This window comes from Electrona antarctica (genome assembly GCF_951216825.1).
Source record: "Electrona antarctica genome assembly, chromosome: 3".
Lineage (NCBI taxonomy): Eukaryota > Metazoa > Chordata > Actinopteri > Myctophiformes > Myctophidae > Electrona > Electrona antarctica.
The window spans coordinates 59586517-59611847 of record NC_136808.1 but is presented as its reverse complement, the minus strand read 5'-3'; the positions used below and the strand labels follow the sequence as shown (position 1 = coordinate 59611847).

Genomic DNA, 25331 nt, shown 5'->3' with positions numbered 1-25331 from the left:
GCCCAGTGCTCTGGTGGAGACTCCAGCTACACATGCAGCTGTTGTGGTTCCAAAGAACTGGAACCCTCACTAGAGCCCTGGTACAGGCGACAGTTGTCAAGAGCTGTGACTTGTGCTCAGTCTGGTGCTTGTGCTCTGCTTTGATTGATTGATTGAAAATTGTATTAACAGTTTGCAGAATTACAGTACATTTCAAGCACAAACTCAATACAAAGACTGTTAACTGTGAGTGGACGACCCAATTAAGCATTACACTTGTTTACAACAGGGTCCAGCATGTTCAATTCATCAAAACATTAAGAGACGTACAAATAGACACTTCTATATAGACAAAGAACAGTACAGGAATTCATCATAATGGAGGTAAAAAGGGAAAAGAAACATATACAGTGAGGGGAAAAGGGGGGGGGGGGGGATTTTACGGGGGCCAGTTTGGAATTGCAGCCATCCGTAGGTGCCCTTTGAGAGCGGTTTTGAAGGAGTCAAGGGATTTGCATGTCTTAATGACTGTTGGTAGGGCGTTCCACATTTTGGTGGCATAGGAGCGAAAATAATTTAGTCCCTTGTTTGTGCCGAATCTGGGTTGAACATGGTTCGTTGCACTCCCTCTGGTGTTGTGGGTGTGGACTTCGTTAACATTAAGGAAGTATCTAAACAGAGCACAAGCCCTTGCTCATGAAATGAAATGATTACTATATTTACCCAGGGTATCTGGGCTAAGCTCAAGAACTTGTTTCCAGCCAGGCCCTGCTCATAGAACATTTCATCGTAGTGGTTCAATGCCTTGTTCAAGGGCACTTCAGCGGTGGTAATTTTAATGTGTCGGACCGCTGATTCGAACTGGCGACCTTCCGGTATCAAGACCGCTCTGCAATGCGTTCGGCCACCGCTGCCACAACACCAAGGGCCCTTGCTCACCAAGGGCCTAATCTATACTTATATACATCATGTTGGAAGTTATTTCACGGCATTCAGTGGATTCTTATTTGTGATACATTGGAACATACATTGGAAAAAAGATACTAAATGCTAATTACTCAATTTCTGACAAAACGGTGACTCGTATTACAGCAGAAATGGATTCAGCACGTAAAAATCATGTAGAAACAACACATTAAGCACAATTATTTATCAGAATTATAGCCCATTTCCAGTTCTGTGTGACTAATTATGCTAATTACTCAATTTCTGACAAAACGGTGACAAGCCACTCGTGTCACTCGCATACTAATTCAATTCAAACCTTTTAGAATCTCCGGGTAACAGTCAGTGGGTGGCGGAGTATATTCTAAGGTGGCGGTATATATACGCAATCGTCGAAAGAAAGAAAAATAACAAGAATAAAAGCAGAAGAAGAAGAATTTAAACGTGGCCCCTCCTCCTGTGCTGTTTTTTCCCGTCGGTCCTCTGTCCTCTCCTCTCCAGACCTCCATTTTGTGTAAATATAACTGCTGCTTTAACAACACAAGGCGGCTCCCACACAGCAACGCACGTATAAAGTCACAGATAACCGAGGTAACTGTGCTCTCCATCGGAATAGAGAGCGACATTGCGGAGTCCATAGCAGGTAAATAATAATACAATACATCCTTATTGCCTACTGTAAAGTGGAACGTTGTTGTAGTAGCTGCCCTCGGCCTGTAGGCGTCGCAGTATAGCAGGGGAAAAAACAGTTCGACAAATCTACAGCAGATCTACAAGCTCACAACGTGTTGCGGAAGGACGCGTTTTGATCTTGTAGATCTGCTGATTTATAAACAAAACAAAAAAGCATTTTACGCCACGGTACGACAATGTCGCTCGCAAAAAGAACACAATCTAGTTCTACTATTTATTCAAAACAAGCGTTGCTCTGGTCCATAGCCATTAAGCATTAGGATGTTGTATATTGTGCAATCAATGTAACCTATCATATAATACTACAAGATGCATTGCCAGCCCAGGAGGAGGAGAGTGCCGGTAATATGTATCACACCATGATGTAAACACAAATAGATGTCCAAATATTTGACGTCAATCATTACACTGTCTGGCATGAAAAACCTTCAACATGTGCCAGTTCTGTCTATAGTGAGGTTGAACATACAATACAAACGGCTATGTATCAAAACTTCTCATAACAAAAACAACCAGTGACATTGTGTGTGTGTGTGTGTGTGTGTGCGTGTGCGCGTGCGCGTTCGTGCGCATCTCTTCACAGAAGGGAGAAAGTGTTCCCATTGAAACTTTGGGAGGCCGAGAGGTGGCTTCTATGGAGACGTCTCAGGCCGAGCCCACCTCGACGGCTTCAGATGGTAAGGTTTCGGAGGAGGATGGAGATGATGGTGGCTCCGTGGATGCGGGAGTGTCGTCGGGTGTCGACAGCAGCAGTGGCGTGAGGATGGTGGTGATGGATGCTCTGAGCCCGGCCTTGCTGCAGCAGCTGAAGGGTGACATGCTGGGAGGCACTGTGACGGTCACCGCCACCGGAGACCAGGGACAAGTCATCACGCTACAGGTGTGTGTGTGTGTGAAGCAGTGGTTTTCAACGCTTTTCATGTCAAGGCCCATTATTTGTTCAGTATTTGAGCCACGGACCACCATTTGATTCCATGCTGTTGCCAAACGTTGATCAAAATAACAATTCTTCTACATTGTCATTTTAAGTAATGCAGATGATTGACAATAATTTAACTCTTGAGAACGCTCTCAAGACTTAAAGATCTATAAGGGCCCATTTGGTTCCCAACTCTCCATCCCATTAGTCAGGCTTTGCGTGCAGTTAGGGTTAGCGTAATGGGGTAATGTACGAGTCAGACAAACACGCCGTCTGAATAATGAGCCGTCGGGCTAATGACATGGCACCCATGTGGTGCCGGCCGCACGGCGCACGCATACTGGTTCTTATCAGTGTGACGTCGTCTGATAAGGGTCTGCAGACAGTAGCCCTACCGGTATACTGTTAGCTTGTTACTAACACGAACCCGGCTCTTTTCAGTCATTATTATTCATTGTTATTTTGAGATGAAAGTATGAGTATTTGAAGTGAATAGCAATAGAATACAAGTTTAGAAGCATCTTCCAGAAACATGAATGGTCTCAGAAATGTCATGATTTCTTCAGCTGGTCGGCCTAAAACATTTAGCCATTTTAGCACATATTTTGCTTTATTCCATATGTAGGTGGTGAACATGGACGAGCAGGCCGGTGGCACAGCACTGGGCCTAGGACAGCTGCAGCTGGTAGAGGTACCGGTCACCTCAGCCATGGTGGACGGGCTCCAAGCGGCCACCTTCGTCACCTCCTCCTCCTCGGACTGCAACAGGGACGTAAAGCCACTGATCTGCCCTGAGGGCTTCCAGGTATGGCACCGACCCACCCGTATCACTTTGAACAAAAAGATGATATTTTTCTTGTTGTGCCGCAGCAGCACAAGGGTTAAAAAATGGCGCTTTAATGTGAGTCGGGCCAGCTGTGCATGTGGAAACACGCATACATTGCCGCCATGCTTTAATTTGACCCCCGAACCTGATAAACACTTTTTTGCTCCTATGCCACTAAAATGAGGAACGCCCCACCAACGGAAAATGTGAATCCCTTTGTGACTCCTTCAAAACCTCTCTCAAAGAGCACTTACGGACGGCTGCAATTCGAAACCGGCCTCTGTAAAAAAGTCCCCCCCCCCCCATTTGTGTATATTTTACCGTGTATATGATGATTTCCTTTTTTGCATAGAAGTGTATATCTGTATGTCTTTAAATGTTCTGATGAACTGAAAATGGAGGACCCTGATGTAAACAAGTCTTTGTGCTCTCTGGTTTTATCCTCTTTGCAGATTTTGTATTGGCCTGTACTTCCATTGAACTGTACCCATTCTACAAACTGTTTTCCATCATTCAATCAATGTCCAAAACTGTTACTTTTCAGATATCAAATTCAAAAGTAGCATATTTACCAGCTCAAAACGTTTCGCTGCCAGTGATTTGGCATAGACCCTTATCAGACAACGTCACACTGATAAGAACCAGTATGCGTGCGCCGTGCGGCCGGCACCACATGGGTGCCATGTCATTAGCCCAACGGCTCATTATTCAGACGGGCGCGTTGGTCTGACTCGTGTATTACCAACGCTAACCCTAACCGCACGCAAAGCCTGACTAATGGGATGTCAGAGAGTATGGGCAGTCCCTCGCCACCATGTAAAAGTGGTCACTGCACTTGCGTGTAAAATGCATCCCATCAAACATTCAGATGTTGTTTTTCTCCCAGTATGGAGGAGGAATGCTTATGAGTTTTATTGTGATCTCTTGCCCCTTGAAATATATGTAATCCTTGGTTTCTGTTGTGTGTAAACAATAATGGCAATTCAAAGCAGTTGTCCTCAAAACCACACCTAGCAGTGGCTGTCATAGACCAGAGGGAGGGGGCACTCTATGATCACGGCAGCAGAGCCTACTCGTGCAGGTGCAGCCCATCAAGCCTAATTTATGCTCTGTCGTACAAAAGGTGTTGTGTGTGCAGAGAACGGCAAAATAGCAGACCTCTAAGCTCACAAACAAATTGTGAACATAGCTGATCTACAAGCTCGCAACGCCATTGTCATTGTGAGCTTGTAGATTGGCTATTTTCACAATATTTATCTGTCGAGCTGAGTCAAACTAAATGTAATGCACCTCTACAATTCTAAGTGCTTTTCAGGGTGGGGGGTCCCCAGTTTGACTCATTTACCACCAACACCCCCATCTGATGTCTGAATTGTGTACTCCAGAACCGCCAGCCATTGATTTTAGATTGGGGACACTTTTAGTTTGAAAGCCGTTTCACTCAGAAACCGAGATCAGGAAGTGAAAAACCGCTATGTAACAGGTCCCACTAATGTTATTTAATTCCCCCAAATTAATTTGATCCAAAAAGAAGAATCCGAGATATTTCAATTCTAAAAACTGCGTTCCCATAGACGGCATAAGACAGCAGAATTTTCACTTTGTTTTTTTCATTGCACCCGAACCGGACGGAGTGTTATGAGCGTGTAGAGAACACAGTTGTGAACCGTAATCAATTTATATTAAAATAGGCGGCAAAAGGGGATCTCGGCGGCAAAAGAGTTAAATGGTTTATTTTGGGGGGGTCACAGTCTGAAAAGTTGGGTAAACCTTGCTCTAATGGTGGTGTCCTTGTTCCTTCAGGTGGTGAAGGTGGGTGATAATGGAGAGCTGATGACAGATGATGAGATGCACACGTTTCAGCCAGAGGAGGACGAGCAACAACCTGAAGACCCCAAACAGTCTGAAGACCCTGACTTCCAGCCCGATGCCACTGCTGTCCACGAGGGAAAGCAAGGCAAGAACAGGCCCTTTCATAATTATGGCATAATCAACTCATCGCAATTATTTGAGATGATCGTCAGAAATCTATATAAATTCATGTGATGAAACCTTTTGAAAATACCTCATCTGCTACGTTGTAAGCTTATCAATCAGCTATTTTCAAAAGTTTTGAAAGTATCAAATTATCATGGAGCACCGAAGTCTGACGTCATTTACGCAGCCACCTGGGTCCCTTTTTCCCTGCCCATTCTGAATTCCCATAGACATGTTTAATATTGCATCAACTGTGTTCCAAAAAGAAACAAAATAGGACAGTTTGACTTATATGGATTATATGAAGCATCAACTGAAGGCGAGAAAACGCTAACGTTAACTGCTGCCGAAAATATGAGTGACTGACTTTCGTAAGTGATACAGAGCCACCTCGCTCCCTGACAATAGTGACAATTTGTTTATTTTTGGACCACAACTATTATATGAGACGATTCTAAGATGACCCGATGTCATTCTCCATAGAGGAATTACTTCCGTAACCCAGGGGATGAACGAGTGACGTCAGGACTTCGGTACTCTATCTATATGCACGTTATTTCTTTTGATTATTGGTATCGGTAATAAGCTCACATGTCCAAAACTGTTACTTTTCAGGATTCAAATAAAAAAAAAATAGCAGATCTACAAGCTCAAAGCGTGTCGCCTCATCCCGCATTTAAAGCTTGCAGATCTGCTAATTTTGATAATGTTGTGTGATGCTGTGTATATATAGTGTATAGGATGATCAAGTAGGGCTTTAATTTTAAAAAGAAACAGTTTAAAAACAAACAGCAACGTTATTTGTCATATCTGCCATAAAAGGCAAACATGAGTGTTTGAATATGTGTTCCATTACATAATGAATTTTGCAACAATTAATCGAGGACTAAAAATGTCACGGTCGTGATGTCCCCAGCCAAGAAGAACCAGCTGCGCTACACGGGGGGCGGCGGTGATGCGGAGGACGCCGTCTACGACTTTGAGGAGGAGCAGCAGGAAGGGCAGCTGTCAGAGATCAACGCTGTGAAGATCGTAGGCAACAAGAAACTCCCTAAATCCACCAAGATCAAGAAGAAAGGTTAGAGCTCACTTTTTTTAGAAGGCTTTTTTTGCCTATATTGATAGATAGATACACAGTAAGTGGACAGGAAATGGGGGGGGGGGGGGGGGGGGACAGCAAAGTTCGTCGGGATTGGGACTTGAACTACCGATTACCAGCCTAGGTGCCTGAACCGCTAGGCCAGACCCCAGGCCTTGATATCACTTTTTGCTGGAAGCGCTGATAGCCAAGTGGTTAATGGCTCGTACACACTGCCCGATATTTGCTCCGATTATGCTGTCGGGGACCATTTTTGGCGCTTACCGACAAAACCCCCGATCTGACGGGATCGGGCTTTGATCGCCCAGGTTCTGCTCGCTGTGTGTGAAAGGCTCTGCGAGAAGATATAGCGCCGATAAAAGCACTCGCCGACGCCTTCCCGACCGTTTCTGAATATCTAGCAGGTTTGATATTTGGCTTTCTCGCCGACTGGACATCATACAGTATGAACTGGGTTGCGACCACGTCCAGAGAAGTCCTGTATTACAGCCAATGAGAGCACAGGACGGCTGTGCTCACTCACTGACACTGTCTGTCTGTCGACTGTATCGATATATGATCAGATGATAATATAGCCTATATAACCTTTATTCCTTGGGCAAATCCCTGTCGTACATATTGGTAGCTATATTAGCACAATGTTGCTGTTAAATAGTCTATAAAACCAACGCATTTCACTTTAATAATGTTGATAAAACTGCATCGGAATCAACAGTGCAGAGCAAACTTTTGGTGTGTGTGTGTGCGTGTGCGTGTGTGCGAGCGTGCGTGCGTGCGTGCGAGAGTTTAATGAAAATTAAACTCTCGGGTCTTATCGGGTCTGGATCGTAGCCTATATGTATCGGGTCTGCATCTTATTGGTGAACTCTTGCAGTGTGTGATGCCTAGTCGGGTATCAATCGTTTAGTGTGAAAGAGGTCTTCTATGGAAGCATGTTGCACAGCAAAAATAGCAGATCTACAAGCTCTTCAATCTGTCTGTGACACATTAAGAGTAGTGATGGGAGATTAATCAGCAAACACATCGGTATCGGCCGATATTGGCCTTAAAAGGATATATCGGTAATCGGTATCTGTAAAATAGCAGATATTTTATTTTATAATTATGTTAAGGAAAAAAATAAGAAAAGCCTGAAAAAGCCTTTTGATATGATGAAGGCTGCAAATTATATCAACTAGAATTTCGCCGCCCTTTGGGCGGCTCATCCTAGAGTTACGTTGCAGCGCAATATGGGAAGAAGGAAATTGCGGGAGTTGACAGACTCCACATGTAGTAACGGATGGGTTATTCATTATTATTATGTGTTGTTGCGCGCGCGCACACACTCACTCACTCACACGCTCACTCGCGCACTTCAGTCAATTCAAGTCCCCCCGGCCCCGCGATGCGATACAAAAATCCTCCACAGTGTACTGTGAAGTTGTGAACCCGCGGCACTGATGCAAGGTCCATGCACACACACACACTCACTCACTCACTCACTCGTGATAGGCGAGAGATGTCTTTTTCGGGTTGTTGCCGGCATGTTGTTGCTGGCGGTGGCCGTCATGGGTCCTTATTAGTGTAGTCTAGTCAACACGACATGGTGTTTGTTTCTCGATGCATACTGTTACTGTCTGAGGTGGAGTGTTCGCCTGTCCGGCACAGCAGCCAGAGGGGGAGGGGGCTGAGGTAGAATGAGCTGGTGTGGAGCAGAGGCAGCGAGGTTGGACATTGAGGGGTTGGAAATCATCCCGGTCGCGTGGTTCATGTAACGCGTGTGTCACTGTGAACTGAAGGCCGTAGACTACAATGCGCCATTGGCCCCCTGAAGTGAACGGAGTTGGCGTAACTCGGCAAAGTGGTGACGATTTTGACGTAGGCTGGTGGTGTTGCGCAAGAATGTGTTCTTTCATAGAAATGGATATTGTACTGTAAATATGACAGTTGCATGGATGCAAAGTAGTGCGTGATGTCTGGACAGGCATGCTGCTGGTGTTGTGCATGGTGAGATGTGTGCAAATGGTGTGGTTTGGTAGGAGAAGGCGGACAAAGGACGGGGTGTTGCGCTGGCTATTGGTGTGGCAGGATGTTTTCTGGGGAAGCTTTTATACGTTTTTTTTATTTTATTTTTTTATTTTAAGTCTTTTTTTCAGAATGGCAAAAATGATTAGATTTTCTTAATACAGAATGAGATCATATCGACATCGGTTATATCGGTTATCGGACATAACAGCAATTAATTATATCGGATATCGATATCGGCCAAAATGTCTCATCGTCGGTACATCCCTAATTAAGAGCTTGTAGACAGGCTATTTTTAGATATTATTTTCAGATTAGAGCATTTGAAGTGGTCAAACTAGCAATATGTTCAGAAGCATATTCCATAAAATCTTTCTATTTAAGGCAGGGGTGGGCAACTTTGACGATGGCGAGGGCCACTATATTTCCACATTCACTCCAGGAGGGCCACAGTGCATTACTGTCTTATCAAAAATAGCCGATCTACAAGCTCAAAACGCGTCGCAGCGCGACGTGTTTTGAGCTTGTAGATCAGCTATTTTTGCTATATTTGAATTGAAATACTGATTTTTTTTTTTATTAGAATCCTGAAAAGTAACCTTTTTATTGATTTTCAAATGCATTTAGTTTTAGTTATGATAACCTTATGAACTAAATACAAAGGACACAAAAATACAATATTTTAATACTAGTCATTAAGTACTAGTCATTTAATACTAGTCATTAAGTATAATCAAATCGTGTCGTGTTTGCATGTTTGGAATTGTAACGGCTGAAATCAATACTATATCAGTATTCTGATATTAACCTGCGGGCCGCATTAAGTGAAGGTGGGGGCCACATGTGGCCCACCCCTGTTTTAAGGGCTCCCCGTGATTGTCACCTATTTAGCCCCAAGCCAAACTGAACTCCCTTCAGAAAACAAGGCAATCTCACCATTGTATGACTATGATGACTGCTTATTTAAACGTTTCATTGTGCAGGTGTAAATAAGACGTTCCAGTGTGAGCTGTGTGACTACATGTGTCCCAAACGCTCCAGCCTGGACAGGCACATGAAGAGCCACACGGATGACAGGCCACATAAATGTCACCTGTGTGGGAGGGCCTTCAGGACGCCCACCCTGCTGAGAAACCACCTCAACACACACACAGGTACATGATGCACCCAATCTTCGGCCACCCAACTATTCGGCCGAACTTGAGGCACTCTTCTTTATAGCCTGACGTCGAAATTAAAAAAAAAGTATTCTGAAAGAATATATATTCAAAGATTTGTGCCGCATTTTCAAGATACAAGCTCGTAGCGTGCCACCGAGTGGCGTGCTATGAGCTTGTAGATCTGCTATTTTTCAATAGCTAACATAATGCTTAGTTAAAACACCAAAAGTGGTTCCCGCCTAGAATGGGTTAATATTTCATCATGACTTTTCACAAAAAAAACAAAAAATGGATATCATGGGAGGCAAAAATCTGTGAAAATGTGGGTATTCTTTTGAAAGATATTCTTAAAAGAAAAACTAATGGGAACTACTCCTTTGGTCCACCCATTCCTGGCACATGTGAGAATGGTCCAGTGGAAAAAAAAACCCATTGTGGGTGTATGGGATTTTTCTCTATCACTAAACACAGGTAAATTCACCCGAACACCTGCCTGTAGATAAAACCAGGGATGTGGGTAGGGAAACAAACCTATACCTTCTATGATGTCACTGAGCATCACGAAGGTACTGAAAGACCCACCCACCTCAGACATCATTATGATGTCACTGAGCATCACGAAGGTACTGAAAGACCCACCCACCTCAGACATCATTATGATGTCACTGAGCATCACGAAGGTACTGAAAGACCCACCCACCTCAGACATCATTATGATGTCACTGAGCATCACGAAGGTACTGAAAGACCCACCCACCTCAGACATCATTATGATGTCACTGAGCATCACGAAGGTACTGAAAGACCCACCCACCTCAGACATCATTATGATGTCACTGAGCATCACGAAGGTACTGAAAGACCCGCCCACCTCAGACATCATTATGATGTCACTGTGCATCACGAAGGTACTGAAAGACCCACCCACCTCAGACATCATTATGATGTCACTGAGCATCACGGAGGTACTGAAAGACCCACCCACCTCAGACATCATTATGATGTCACTGAGCATCATGGAGGTACTGAAAGACCCACCCACCTCAGACATCATTATGATGTCACTGAGCATCACGAAGGTACTGAAAGACCCACCCACCTCAGACATCATTATGATGTCACTGAGCATCACGAAGGTACTGAAAGACCCACCCACCTCAGACATCATTATGATGTCACTGAGCATCACGAAGGTACTGAAAGACCCACCCACCTCAGACATCATTATGATGTCACTGAGCATCACGAAGGTACTGAAAGACCCACCCACCTCAGACATCATTATGATGTCACTGAGCATCACGGAGGTACTGAAAGACCCACCCACCTCAGACATCATTATGATGTCACTGAGCATCACGGAGGTACTGAAAGACCCACCCACCTCAGACATCATTATGATGTCACTGAGCATCATGGAGGTACTGAAAGACCCACCCACCTCAGACATCATTATGATGTCACTGAGCATCACGAAGGTACTGAAAGACCCACCCACCTCAGACATCATTATGATGTCACTGAGCATCACGAAGGTACTGAAAGACCCACCCACCTCAGACATCAGCAACATTATGAAAATTACAAAAATATAATTGTCCGGATGAAAATCACCTGTGTTTAGTGTTATAGGGTTACACAGTATATATTTTGTGGAATGACGAATAGCTAAAATAGCCAATTATACAAGTTCACAGTGTTGTGAGCTTGTAGATCGTATATGTTTATTTTAGAACATTTTCAAACATTTAGACATTTTTCTTGACGAGCCCAAGATATGGGTGCCAGGTTGGAAGTGTTTAAACTGTGTTTGCTTCTGTCCTGCTTTGTCATGTCAATGTCTCAGGCACACGTCCTCACAAATGCACAGAGTGTGACATGGCGTTTGTGACCAGCGGTGAGCTGATACGTCATCGCCGCTACAAACACACGCACGAGAAACCCTTCAAGTGCTCCATGTGCGACTATTGTAGCGTGGAGGCAAGTTATCCGCAACCCACCTGAAAGGTGCTGTTTAGAGCCATGGAGACCCCTGCTACTGAACAAACACTCTATAAAGCGTCGCAGTCCCGCCCCCTTTCATGACGGAAATTAATCACAATGCATTTTTCCCATAGACATTTCAAAAAGTATTTATTTAAAGACCTTTTAAGCGTCGTACGAAGCCAACTCGAGTCGTGACAAATCATGACAACACACACTATTTTGGACCAAACAAATAATTACATAGAATTCTTTGTTTGGCCCGAAAAATTGTGTTTGTTTTCATGATTTGTCACGACAAGAGTTGCCTTTGTCTGCGGCGTAAACGTCTTTAAATAAATACTTTCTGAAATGTCTGAGGAAAATGAACGGAGAATCATTTCCTGGGCCCTGGTAGGGGGCGGGACTGCGACTCCCTTTGGCTGATTACTGTCAGAATATAGAGCTTTAACATTTTAACCAAAAAAAAAAACCAATGGTTTAACCAACAACTATCTCACCTGGAGCGCCTTTAACGTGTTGTTTTATTTGTAGGTGAGTAAGCTGAAGAGACACATCCGCTCTCACACGGGAGAACGGCCGTTCCAGTGCAGTGTGTGCAGCTACGCCAGCAGAGACACCTACAAGCTAAAGAGACACATGAGGACACACACTGGCAAGACACGCTGTTCTGTTAACCCATTTTGACCTGAGATCAGATTCTATAAATGTCTTCTACATCCTGACAGTTTTCTGAAAAAGCTATGTTTCTATGTCAGTCGTTCTTCGATTTTTCAAAATAGCTAAAGCATAACATAATGCTAACACCAAAAGGGGTTCCCGCCCAAAATCAAGGGGCCAGTGAGGCGCTCCAACGTTGAAGCACTGGGCCCTAGTGGTAAGATGAGGGACTACAGGCGGACCCGTGGATTCATGACTGGGAAACCCCGTGCAGCTGGGCTTTAACATTGAGCGCTCGGTTGCACTTCCGTATTTGACCACCAAAATTTGGTGGTCAAATACGGAAGTAGACGCGCCAGATCAGTCTCTATCCTTTTAATACTTTATGCCCAAAATGGGTTAACAATCACTTAAAAGCTGCAATACGTAGCCTTCATGTCCTCCCCGGGGTTTCAATACGTAGCCTTCATGTCCTCCCTGGGGTTTCAATACGTAGCCTTCATGTCCTCCCTGGGGTTTCAATACGTAGCCTTCATGTCCTCCCTGGGGTTTCAATACGTAGCCTTCATGTCCTCCCTGGGGTTTCAATACGTAGCCTTCATGTCCTCCCTGGGGTTTCAATACGTAGCCTTCATGTCCTCCCTGGGGTTTCAATACGTAGCCTTCATGTCCTCCCTGGGGTTTCAATACGTAGCCTTCATGTCCTCCCTGGGGTTTCAATACGTAGCCTTCATGTCCTCCCTGGGGTTTCAATACGTAGCCTTCATGTCCTCCCTGGGGTTTCAATACGTAGCCTTCATGTCCTCCCTGGGGTTTCAATACGTAGCCTTCATGTCCTCCCCGGGGTTTCAATACGTAGCCTTCATGTCCTCCCCAGGGTTTCAATACGTAGCCTTCATGTCCTCCCCGGGGTTTCAAACGCATGAACCTTGCATGAGCGATCACCAACATTTCAAATTGTTTCAGATGATAGAGACAGCACGTTTGTGTGGAGGATATATTGTGTTTTGAGCTTGATGCTCATATAGATCTCAATAGAAGATTGGTACAACCACCACAGTTGTGTTAGTTAGGCAAGGGATAACAAGGCGTCATTTTTTGCTAAATGAACCCCGACAGGATGATAAAAGGTCTTATCACCTCCGCTTTAGATTAGCCTTTGATTAGACCTGTTAGTGAGCCCAGTGCTCATCATTACCAATAAATAATACACAGCTGAATTCAGTGATTGACCAATCGGAAACAAGCATTCAACCAAGCCGTAATGAATTGTATTAACATACTCTACCATAAAAAGACTGCAGCTTTAAGCCCTATCTACTGTATGTTCTTTATGGTACAACACATACTGGAAACTCTACAAGCTCACAACGCATCACACCAAGCTTCACATCTGCTATTTATGAAAATTAAGGCCATACTGCGTCACTTTTTAAAATATAATCTTTTCACTGATATATTTTTACACAATAACCATTCCACATAAATGTGTTTTTTGGATAACTTCTCAACACTTTTTTTTAGTTGCCTGTGCCTGACACTTTGGTTTGTATCTCCAGTTTGAAATGAACAAGGGTGACCAACAACATGTTTTGTGTGTTTTAAGGTGAGAAGCCATAGGGTGACCAACAACATGTTTTGTGTGTTTTAAGGTGAGAAGCCATAGGGTGACCAACAACATGTTTTGTGTGTTTTAAGGTGAGAAGCCATATGAGTGCTACATCTGCCACGTCCGCTTCACACAGAGCGGCACCTTGAAGATCCACATCCAGCAGAAACACACAGAAAACGTGGCCAAGTTCCACTGCCCGCACTGTGACACCGTCATCTCCCGCAAGAGTGACATGGGTGGGTCCGGTTCATGTTTTCTTTCTCTTTTTTTTTTTACATTGCCCCGTTTATAACTATCCATAGATTCAAATTCTTAGTCACCATGATAGTGGAGGAGGTTGGGGAGAGATAAGGGTGATTTTGCGCTAATTCGTCTCTAAAAGCTTTGCACAGATGTACCCCAGGCCTAACCTGACTCCGCCAGATGGGGCAGCAGAGAGTACACCCCAGGCCATGCTCTAATGATTTAGATAGCATGTACCCCAGGCCATGCTCTAATGATTTAGATAGGATGTACCCCAGGCCATGCTCTAATGATTTAGATAGGGTGTACAGATGTACCCGAGGCCATGCTCTAATGATTTAGATAGGGTGTACCCCAGGCCATGCTCTAATGATTTAGATAGGGTGCCAGAGGTACCCCAGGTACCCCAGATGTACCCCAGGCCATGCTCTAATGATTTAGATAGGATGTACCCCAGGCCATGCTCTAATGATTTAGATAGGATGTACCCCAGGCCATGCTCTAATGATTTAGATAGGGTGTACAGATGTACCCGAGGCCATGCTCTAATGATTTAGATAGGGTGTACCCCAGGCCATGCTCTAATGATTTAGATAGGGTGTACCCCAGGCCATGCTCTAATGATTTAGATAGGGTGCCAGAGGTACCCCAGATGTACCCCAGGCCATGCTCTAATGATTTAGATAGGGTGCCAGAGCCGGCGACCTTCGGGGTCGCCACAGCGGCAGAATCCATATGGCCACCATAGAAAAACAAAAATACATCGCATGGATGCACCTGGGGCGTATCCTCAGTGATGTATAACAGGGGTTCCCAAACCTTTTTGGACCAGGTACCCCTTTTGGGGTAGACATTTTTCCAGGTACCCCCTCATCTGAAGCGGCCGCAGAAACCTTTCAAGTGTCCTGAGTCTTTTTGTTGTTTCTGCAGCATGCGTCCTGCTGTTACTGTTTGGGGTCACGACAGGTTGACTGATGTTGTAGTTTTAGTAATCATGTCAGCTATTGGCCCAAAGCAAACATGGGAGAAACACAATGAACAACACAAAAATATGTTTATTGCGCAACTTGGCAGAAATTACCACGTGATAAACATAATTTTAATGTTAAACATTCTTTTTTCTTTTTCTGGGAATTATTTCGGGTACCCCCTGGCTATGCGTCGCATACCCCTAGGGGTCCGCGGACCCCACTTTGGGAACCGCTGATGTATAAGGTCATCAGGGTTTCGGGTCTCGCAACATCATACCCCTCACTCAGGTGACCCAGCCGGGTGATCAAGTCCCGACTTACGTCCCAGTAGCTACCCTCGATCAGTCCCATTAGGCATTAGGGAAAGACCAGGGCCACACAATCCAATGCTCCGGAACAACTCTGCCGGAACTGGGAGTGAGAGGAACTGGCGCGTGGACGGACTAGGCTCTGTGGGTTGACTCCTGTCCGGGCCCCTCGTACGTCTCACCAGGTCCATTCCTGCTCTCAACAGGTCCATGACCTGTGCGTTGCACCAATCTCCCAGCACTAGTGGTGCATTTAATTAATCGATATGGCAATATATCGATACAACATCTGGACGATAAGTGAATCGATCAAGAGGCTGCTGTATCGATATTATCTGGGTGATCATTTAACGGTATCAAAGCCCCCCTTGTAAGTTGCAATGCACTCCCTTCCCAGACCCCTTGTTAGGATGTTTATTTGAATTTAAAGTTCTCTGTATGCCTGAAACTGTTTTATTGTATTTGTGCAAGATGAGTGATGGATTCTCCAGCCGCAATGGTTCTGCATGGACAACCTATATAAGGCAGGGGTTCCCAAACATTTTTGGCCCAGGTACCCCTTGGGGGGAAGATTTTTTTCCAGGTACCCCCTCATCCTCGCAACACCGATAAGCATATTTGCAACCTCACATTTAGATGCCATTGGAACTATTTGTATTAAAACTTGTCAATCAAAGTCACAACGCATTTTCACAACATTTATTTAACTCATTCAGTGCCAATCAGCGGCAGCTAGAGGCGGGATCAATGCATACACAGTGCTGCCTTGATCCCGCCTCTAGCTGCTGCTGATTGGCCAGGCCGTTTTGTGGCCGGGCATCAAGTCTGCCTGAGAGTTCCCAGATGGGAGCAGGAGGTGGGAACCCAGTGTACTCTCTGCTGCCCCATCTGGCGGAGTCAGGTTAAAAATCTTATGCATCTAACACAAATCTTCTCGTCTGGGGGTACGTGGCACAAGACATTTTCATATGGTGGTCAACGGCCAAATGGATATCATTTTGGGGCGCCGTTGTCACGACAACGTTTGACAACTTAAACTACTGATTTGGAAGCCATTCTTTTGTAGGCCTCAGGTCTTAATGGCCTGAGGCTATTCGATGAAATCAATTAGTTCCACTAGCCCTTACCCGTTGTGAGATATTGCCCCCCGCCCCCCCCTTGTGGCCGTGGGGGGTACTGCGCCCTGGGTGCTTTTTAAATTCACTAATAAATTCATTATTAATCTATAATTTGTTAAATTGAAAAAAGGGCTTCGTTAAGACCTCCATATTATTATGGTCAATGCCTGTGTGAAAAGTGGGAGTGATTGGTGCAGGCAGTGAGGAGCTACGGCGGTGTTTCTGACAGACAGACAGACATTCAGACATTGACTGAATTATAGTATGAAGTATGATGATATATGATTTATGATGAATGATGATGATATGATTATAGTATGATGATGATGATATGATGATGATGATATAGTATGATGATGATGATGATTTGATGATGATGATATGATTATAGTATGATAATGCATTGGCTGTCCATGTTTGCAGCGGTGCACCTGAAGAATCAGCACTCGTACATCGAGAATGGTGAGAAATGCCGCTACTGTCCCGCTGTGTTCCACGAACGCCACACGCTCAGCCAGCACCAGAAGACTCACCAGAACCAAAGAAACTTGAAGTGTGACGAGTGTGACTACTGCTGCAAACTGGTACGTACTGCTGCAAACTGGTACGTACTGTACACGTCAACTGGTACGTACTGTACACGTCTATGTCAACTGGTACGTACTGTACACGACTATACTGCTGCAAACTGGTACGTACTGTACACGTCTATACTGCTGCAAACTGGTACGTACTGTACACGTCTATACTGCTGCAAACTGGTACGTACTGTACACGTCTACTGCTGCAAACTGGTACGTACTGTACACGTCTATACTGCTGCAAACTGGTACGTACTGTACACGTCTATACTGCTGCAAACTGGTACGTACTGTACACGTCTACTGCTGCAAACTGGTACGTACTGTACACGTCTATACTGCTGCAAACTGGTACGTACTGTACACGTCTACTGCTGCAAACTGGTACGTACTGTACACGTCAAACCAAATGTAATGTTTTTGTTTTTGCACTGTCCCCAGGACCGTCACATGGTCATGCACAAGCGAACGCACACAGGGGAGAGGCCGTTCGCCTGCAGCCAGTGTGACAAGACGTTCAGTCACAAGTCGGTCCTGGACACACACTTCAAACGCGTCCATGATCCCAGCTTCATCCAAGCCATGTACATCTGCCAGAAATGTGACAAGACCTTCTCTCGCAGGGTAAGGTTGCACTGAGACGTACAGTGGTGGAACAAAGTTTCAATTTAATTCATCAACATAGCATAAAAAAATCACACCCGTGTGAACTGAGTGGTGCAAGGTCTTATATAGCCTGATCAGCTGTGGTCGTAATGTCAGTGACCATAGTAACCATGCTCATTTTTTTGGGTCCCACGTACAGGTACACACACGTACAGGTACACAGGTACATACACGGGTACAGACAAAGCTGGTTGTTGGAGTGGTTTGCACCACTCAAAAAACACAATAATACATATCATCAACAAATGCAAACACTATATATGTACAAAGGAGAAAAGGGAAAACGGCGGCGGTGAATGACACCTCCTTTCTACGGTAATTAAAATTTGCCTCTCCTAGATAGTTTTTCAGGCCAATTTTGAAAGAAACAGTGCACACATCCTTTTAATGGGTGGTGTCAGGGCATTCCACATTTTGGTGGCAGAGTAGTAGCACGAGAACTTTCCCATATTTGTTCTAAATTTGGGTAGTACCAGATCAGACAAAGTATTGTGGCTGTATGAGGGTATTGAGGGCAATATCTCTTTATTACCATCATAATACATAAGAGCGTCGCAGTCACGCACCCGACGAGAGGCCTGGAAAAGAATTCCCCGTTCAATTTCCCCATAGACTTTTCAAAAAGTATTTATTTAAGACGTTTACGCCGCGGACAAAGACAAATCGGATTGTGACAAATCATGACAATAAACACAATGTTTTGGGCAGATCAAATAATTAGAAGAAAAAAAAGGCAGGGTACAACACTTTTTGTTTTGTTTTTCTTCTTATTAATTATTTGATCAGCCCAAAACGTTGTTTATTGTCATGATTTGTCACGAGCCGAGTTGGCTTTGTCCGCAGCGTAAACGTCTTTAAATAAATACTTTTTGAAAAGTCTATGGAGAAAATAGATTCTGGGGCTCTCGTCGTCATCAAAGGGGGCGGGACAGAGACGCTCTATTATCTGCCAGGTATTAAATACCAAACCCAGTGATATTGTGATTAAATCTGTTTTCTACCCTGAGCCATCCCAAACTAGACGAGTGTGTTGGAATTGGTAGGTGGGTCATGGGCTTAAGGCTGATAAGTAGTCGTGTGCGTTTGTCTTGGGTGGTCTGAAGTTAGTTTTTAGTGACATCGAGATGCCTCCATGGCTGTTTGGGTGGTCTGAAGTTAGTTTTTAGTGACATCGAGATGCCTCCATGGCTGTTTGGGTGGTCTGAAGTTAGTTTTTAGTGACATCGAGATGCCTCCATGGCTGTTTGGGTGGTCTGAAGTTAGTTTTTAGTGACATTGAGATGCCTCCATGGCTGTTTGGGTGGTCTGAAGTTAGTTTTTAGTGACATCGAGATGCCTCCATGGCTGTTTGGGTGGTCTGAAGTTAGTTTTTAGTGACATTGAGATGCCTCCATGGCTGTTTGGGTGGTCTGAAGTTAGTTTTTAGTGACATCGAGATGCCTCCATGGCTGTTTGGGTGGTCTGAAGTTAGTTTTTAGTGACATTGAGATGCCTCCATGGCTGTTTGGGTGGTCTGAAGTTAGTTTTTAGTGACATCGAGATGCCTCCATGGCTGTTTGGGTGGTCTGAAGTTAGTTTTTAGTGACATCGAGATGCCTCCATGGCTGTTTGGGTGGTCTGAAGTTAGTTTTTAGTGACATCGAGATGCCTCCATGGCTGTTTGGGTGGTCTGAAGTTAGTTTTTAGTGACATCGAGATGCCTCCATGGCTGTTTGGGTGGTCTGAAGTTAGTTTTTAGTGACATTGAGATGCCTCCATGGCTGTTTGGGTGGTCTGAAGTTAGTTTTTAGTGACATTGAGATGCCTCCATGGCTGTTTGGGTGGTCTGAAGTTAGTTTTTAGTGACATCGAGATGCCTCCATGGCTGTTTGGGTGGTCTGAAGTTAGTTTTTAGTGACATCGAGATGCCTCCATGGCTGTTTGGGTGGTCTGAAGTTAGTTTTTAGTGACATTGAGATGCCTCCATGGCTGTTTGGGTGGTCTGAAGTTAGTTTTTAGTGACATCGAGATGCCTCCATGGCTGTTTGGGTGGTCTGAAGTTAGTTTTTAGTGACATCGAGATGCCTCCATGGCTGTTTGGGTGGTCTGAAGTTAGTTTTTAGTGACATCGAGATGCCTCCATGGCTGTTTGGGTGGTCTGAAGTTAGTTTTTAGTGACATTGAGATGCCTCCATGGCTGTTTGGGTGGTCTGAAGTTAGTTTTTAGTGACATTGAGATGCCTCCATGGCTGTTTGGGTGGTCTGAAGTTAGTTTTTAGTGACATTGAGATGCCTCCATGGCTGTTTGGGTGGTCTGAAGTTAGTTTTTAGTGACATTGAGATGCCTCCATGGCTGTTTGGGTGGTCTGAAGTTAGTTTTTAGTGACATTGAGATGCCTCCATGGCTGTTTGGGTGGTCTGAAGTTAGTTTTTAGTGACATTGAGATGCCTCCATGGCTGTTTGGGTTGTCTGAAGTTAGTTTTTAGTGCCATCGAGATGCCTCCATGGCTGTTTGGGTTGTCTGAAGTTAGTTTTTAGTGACATTGAGATGCCTCCTCCATGGCTGTTTTGTTGTTTCCTTCCCCTCAGAACGTCATGCTGCGTCACGCTGAGAGCTGCGATGGCCAGAATGATGGTGAGGAGGACGTTACTGAGATCTGTGATGGTGAGGAGAACCTTACTGAGATCTGTGATGGCCAGAATTCCGATGAGGAGGACGTAAATGAGACCTGCGATGGCCAGGAGGCTAGTGATGAGAATGTAGCAACACCTGCACCGCTCGCGACTCGACGGGGACGGAGAAGAAAGACGCATCGCAGGAAGGACGATGATTACGTTTATGACGACGACACAGGTATTCACCTATTATCCAAACCTACCTGTATTATGTTTATGACGACGACACAGGTATTCACCTATTATCCAAACCTACCTGTATTATGTTTATGACGACGACACAGGTATTCACCTATTATCCAAACCTACCTGTATTATGTTTATGATGACGACACAGGTATTCACCTATTATCCAAACCTACCTGTATTATGTTTATGATGACGACACAGGTATTCACCTATTATCCAAACCTACCTGTATTATGTTTATGATGACGACACAGGTATTCACCTATTATCCAAACCTACCTGTATTATGTTTATGATGACGACACAGGTATTCACCTATTATCCAAACCTACCTGTATTATGTTTATGACGACGACACAGGTATTCACCTATTATCCAAACCTACCTGTATTATGTTTATGATGACGACACAGGTATTCACCTATTATCCAAACCTACCTGTATTATGTTTATGATGACGACACAGGTATTCACCTATTATCCAAACCTACCTGTATTATGTTTATGACGACGACACAGGTATTCACCTATTATCCAAACCTACCTGTATTATGTTTATGATGACGACACAGGTATTCACCTATTATCCAAACCTACCTGGATTCATATGTTTATGATGACTACACAGGTATTCACCTATTATCCAAACCTACCTGTATTCATATTTTCATAAGTTAGGGACATGTGTGTACATAAGAATAATAGAAATATAACTGCAAGCAGCGATAAGGCAGGACCAAGCAAGAAAGCAATAAGCAATGGAAGACTGCACTTGAGAAACCTAAGACTATGTCATTGTGAAAGGGTCACTTAAAAGGGTTCTTGAAGACTCATACGCTGAGTTGGCGGTGCCTGGACTTGAACCCATGACCTGGTGTTCCAAAGGCGAGAGCTCTACCTACTGATCTATCCGGACACAACCGGTTGTTTTATTAACAGCAAAATCATTCAGTGTTTTTGATGACAATTATGTGTGTCCTGATTTTGACGATGTCTTTATCCATATACAGTGTGTTCACTTCTCTTCAACTGGGATTTCAGATAATGGTCCATAGATTGTGTGTAGAACGTTTCACGCAAATCTCTCAAAAATCCAGGCAGAAAAGCCGGTATAAGCATTTTTCAAACTGCTCAAAATGGCGGAATATCTGAGGGCGGAGCTTACTGGTCAAAGTGACAGATGTGTTCCCCATGAGTCAAAGAACATGTGTAAAGAAGTGCCATGACTTTTGGCCAAACCAGGGCATGACAAAGAGTTTTCTTCATTTTATAGTAAAGATTTTCGCCTATGAACGACTCTGCCCAAGATTCAAAGTGGTTAACCCATTTAGACCTGAGGACGATTCTACAAATGCCTTCTAAATCCTCACATTCATTCATATTCAAAGATTTGCGCCACATTTTCACTATTTTTGAGTGGTGCAAACCACTCCAACAACCAGCTTTGTTTGTATCCGTGTTTGTGTGTACCTGTACGTGGGGCCCAAAAGAATGAGCATGGTTACTATGGTCACTGACATTACGTCAGACCACAGCTGATCAGGCTATATAAGACCTTGCACCACTCAGTTCACACGGGTGTGATTTTTCAAAAATAGCAGACCTACAAGCTCATAGCGCGGCACTCGGTGCCGCGCTATGAGCTTGTAGATCTGCTATTTTTCAACAGCTAAAGCATAACATAATGCTTACAAACACCAAAAGGGGTTCCCGCCCAAAAGTGGTTAACAGATGAAGTCTCTTTCTTTCCCGTCTGTCCTCTGATGCAGAACCTGAGCAGGATGACGAGAGTCTGTTTATTGAGATGGCGGTGGAGCAGGCTCCACCGATCACACCGGTCCCTGCCTCAGTACAGCCACCGGTCAAGAAGAAGCGAGGGCGGCCGTCCAAGAATAAACCAGCCGGTATGTAAGCTTCTGCTGCCAAGGACCCCCAATGATAATGATAATGTATGGACCCTCCCATCTGAAAAGAGTTTGTGCCAGGGACCCCCCAGAAGATAACAGAAGATGTACAAGCTCTCAGCGTGGCATGAAGTGATGCGCAGTGAGCTCGTGGATCTGCTATTTTTGAATAGCCAAATGGATAAAGTGGTTATAAATGCGATGATGTTTTAACGCATTTTGCTGGGGGACCCTCTGGAACCCCTACCAAGGACCACTGGGGGACCCTCTGGAACCCCTACCAAGGACCACTGGACCACCTAACATGATTTTACGTCTTAATACTCTCTTTCTTTAACCCATTTTGACCTGAGATCAGATTCTAAAAATGTCTTCTACATCCTGACAGTTTTCTGAAAAAGCTATGTTTCTATGTCAGTGGTTCTTCGATTTTTCAAAAATAGCAGACCTACAAGCTCGTAGCGCGCCACTCAGACATTAAAAAGTGTGCAAAACAAGTCGTGATAATTGCATTGTTGAAAAACTGACAGAAAATGTTCGCCAACAACCTTCTTTGTTTATATCATGGAGAAAATGAGACGACCAAAATAAAAATATTCCTAAAACGAAAAAGAGACTTAAAGGAGAATTCCATACTAAAAGGCTTTCTTACCTTTCTTTGTAGTTGTTACGTCCCCACCAAAGAGGTCCAGGTGTTATTTTGTGCAAAAGCCTCCTTATTGGCTATTTCCCCTACCATAAGCCCTAAATTAATTGCATTGAATTGAATGGGGCTATGGGTTGTTGTGCTAATTCGCTTATTTCCATCGCTCAAAATTATTATTTTTTTGTATATATCCTCTCATCATAATCTAAATAATATCCCAAGTGGCACACATACTACTTATTTCGATGGAAATAAGCGAATTAGCACAACACCCCATAGCCCCATTCAATTCCCATTCAATGCAATTCATTGAGGGCTTATGGTAGAGGAAATAGCCAATAAAGAGTTTTTGCACACAAAAAACACCTGGACCTCTTTGGTGGGGACGTAACAACTACAAAGAAAGGTAAGAAAGCCTTCTAGCATGGAATTCCCCTTTAAGTGACAGTGACCTACAAAAGTGACCGTGATCTAGAAGCTAACAAGTGACGGTGATCTACAAGCTTGGCTCATTTTGAAAACAGTGAAAGTTGTTAAAGGATAATTTAATACATTGCATATTTTTGGTTATTAGTTATTAAGATTTGAAGTGGTCAAACTAGTGATAGAATCTTCAAAGGGTATGGCTACCAAAATGTCATCATTCTAAATATTAGTAATGATTAGTAATAAGCATTTATGAAACAGCAGCGGTGGCCGAACGGTTTGCGGAGCGGTCTTGTTATCGGAAGGTCGCCAGTTCGAATCCCCGGACCGGCACGTTAAATTTACCACCGCTGAAGTGCCCTTGAGCAAGGCATTGAACCCCTACCATGAAATGTTCTATGAGCAGGGTCTGGCTGTAAACAAGCATCTCGAGCTTAGTCCATTCACCCTGGGTAAACAAAGAACTTTGCTTTGCTTTGCTCCTTTCACACAAATCACACAGATTGGGGCTTTAACCCATGTCATCATCCCTCCCCTTTTCAGCATACACTGTAATCATCTGCGACGACGTCACTGACCTCCCCGCCGGCGAGGAGGAGAGTGACCTCCCCGCCGGCGAGGAGGAGAGTGGCGACGGTGGCGGGAAGGAGCAGATGGGTGTTCAGCCAGAGCTACATGTCAAGGCGGCCGGAGCGGACGAGACGAGTGGGACCAGCGAAGAGCTGGAAGAGGGTGAGGGGAAACTGTCGTCTGTGGTGGAGCAGGTCCAGGAGGAGGTGTCAAAGGAGACCACGGCCAACGGAGACCTCACTCCTGAGATGATCCTCAGCATGATGGACCGATGATGGAGATCTAGACTAGAGGATCATGAACGCATAGCGTCGGGATCCGGACGAAATGGGAGGAACCGGATCAACTGCAACATTGAGGAACCGCAATCGGTTCCATCACATTTGGATACGTTTCTGGAGGCGCTTTATCTTTTTGTCAGAGCTGGTATGTGGACCTCACGTCTGCTACGTCAGCTGGTATGTGGACCTCACGTCTGCTACGTCAGCTGGTATGTGGACCTCACGTCTGCTACGTCAGCTGGTATGTGGACCTCACGTCTGCTACGTCAGCTGGTATGTGGACCTCACGTCTGCTACGTCAGCTGGTATGTGGACCTCACGTCTGCGATGCAAACTTTATCATTTCAAGGATCAACCATAACTCTGAGAGTGTACAAATGGAACCAAATGGACCTGTAATAGTCTGTTTGGTACTATTTGTACACTCAGAGTTACAGACCTGTAAGACTCCATTTGGAACCCTATATGAATCGTTAAAGAGAGCAGTTAAGGAATCTCAATCGTCAAAATCCCAACCCTATGTACGAACCTGTCTGAATTTTGGTTTTACGCATATAGAGCCTTGTGGAACTTGTTCATTTATTTCTCAATGTACTGCATTACTAGGGAGTTATGTCTCCACCTACTTTGATAAAAAGCTTAACTCCCAATATGTTTTGTAACTAATTGAACCAACAGCTCACTGAAATTGTTTTTGTTTTAATCATTGTGTCAATTGGTGTGTTGCTGTGTTGTCAAGCTGAACAATGACACTCAGTGGCGTGCACAGATAGACACTAGGGGGTGCTAGAGCACCCCCTGCCCTTTTGGCAATGTGCCCTTTTGGAAAAAAAAAGAAAAAAAAAACATTTTTTTCTCTTATTTTTTTGATTTTTCAAAAATAGCAGACCTACAAGCTCATAGCGCGCCACTCGG

The 25331-nt window shown here is 44.4% G+C and overlaps 1 protein-coding gene across 1 annotated transcript; it reads left to right on the top strand.

The window, feature by feature from the left end:
* The first annotated feature begins 1354 nt into the window (after positions 1–1354).
* On the top strand, positions 1355–25331 carry LOC306920498 (transcriptional repressor CTCF-like). Its single transcript, XM_079497291.1, has 14 exons — positions 1355–1567; positions 2201–2497; positions 3162–3341; positions 5166–5319; positions 6256–6417; positions 9426–9596; positions 11449–11582; positions 12120–12240; positions 13944–14093; positions 16921–17081; positions 17520–17702; positions 20314–20578; positions 22359–22493; positions 24109–25331. Exons 2-14 carry the CDS (start codon positions 2252–2254, stop codon positions 24408–24410), a joined length of 2364 nt encoding a protein of 787 aa, XP_079353417.1. The 5' UTR covers positions 1355–1567; positions 2201–2251; the 3' UTR covers positions 24411–25331.

Excerpts from the sequence above, each read along its gene's own strand:
- LOC306920498 (XM_079497291.1), top strand. The coding sequence starts at position 2,252 with ATGGAGACGTCTCAGGCCGAGCCCACCTCGACGGCTTCAGATGGTAAG. Across the intron at positions 2,498-3,161 it reads GACAAGTCATCACGCTACAG|GTGGTGAACATGGACGAGCA; the intron begins GTGTGTGTGTGT and ends TTCCATATGTAG. Across the intron at positions 17,703-20,313 it reads ACAAGACCTTCTCTCGCAGG|AACGTCATGCTGCGTCACGC; the intron begins GTAAGGTTGCAC and ends CCTTCCCCTCAG.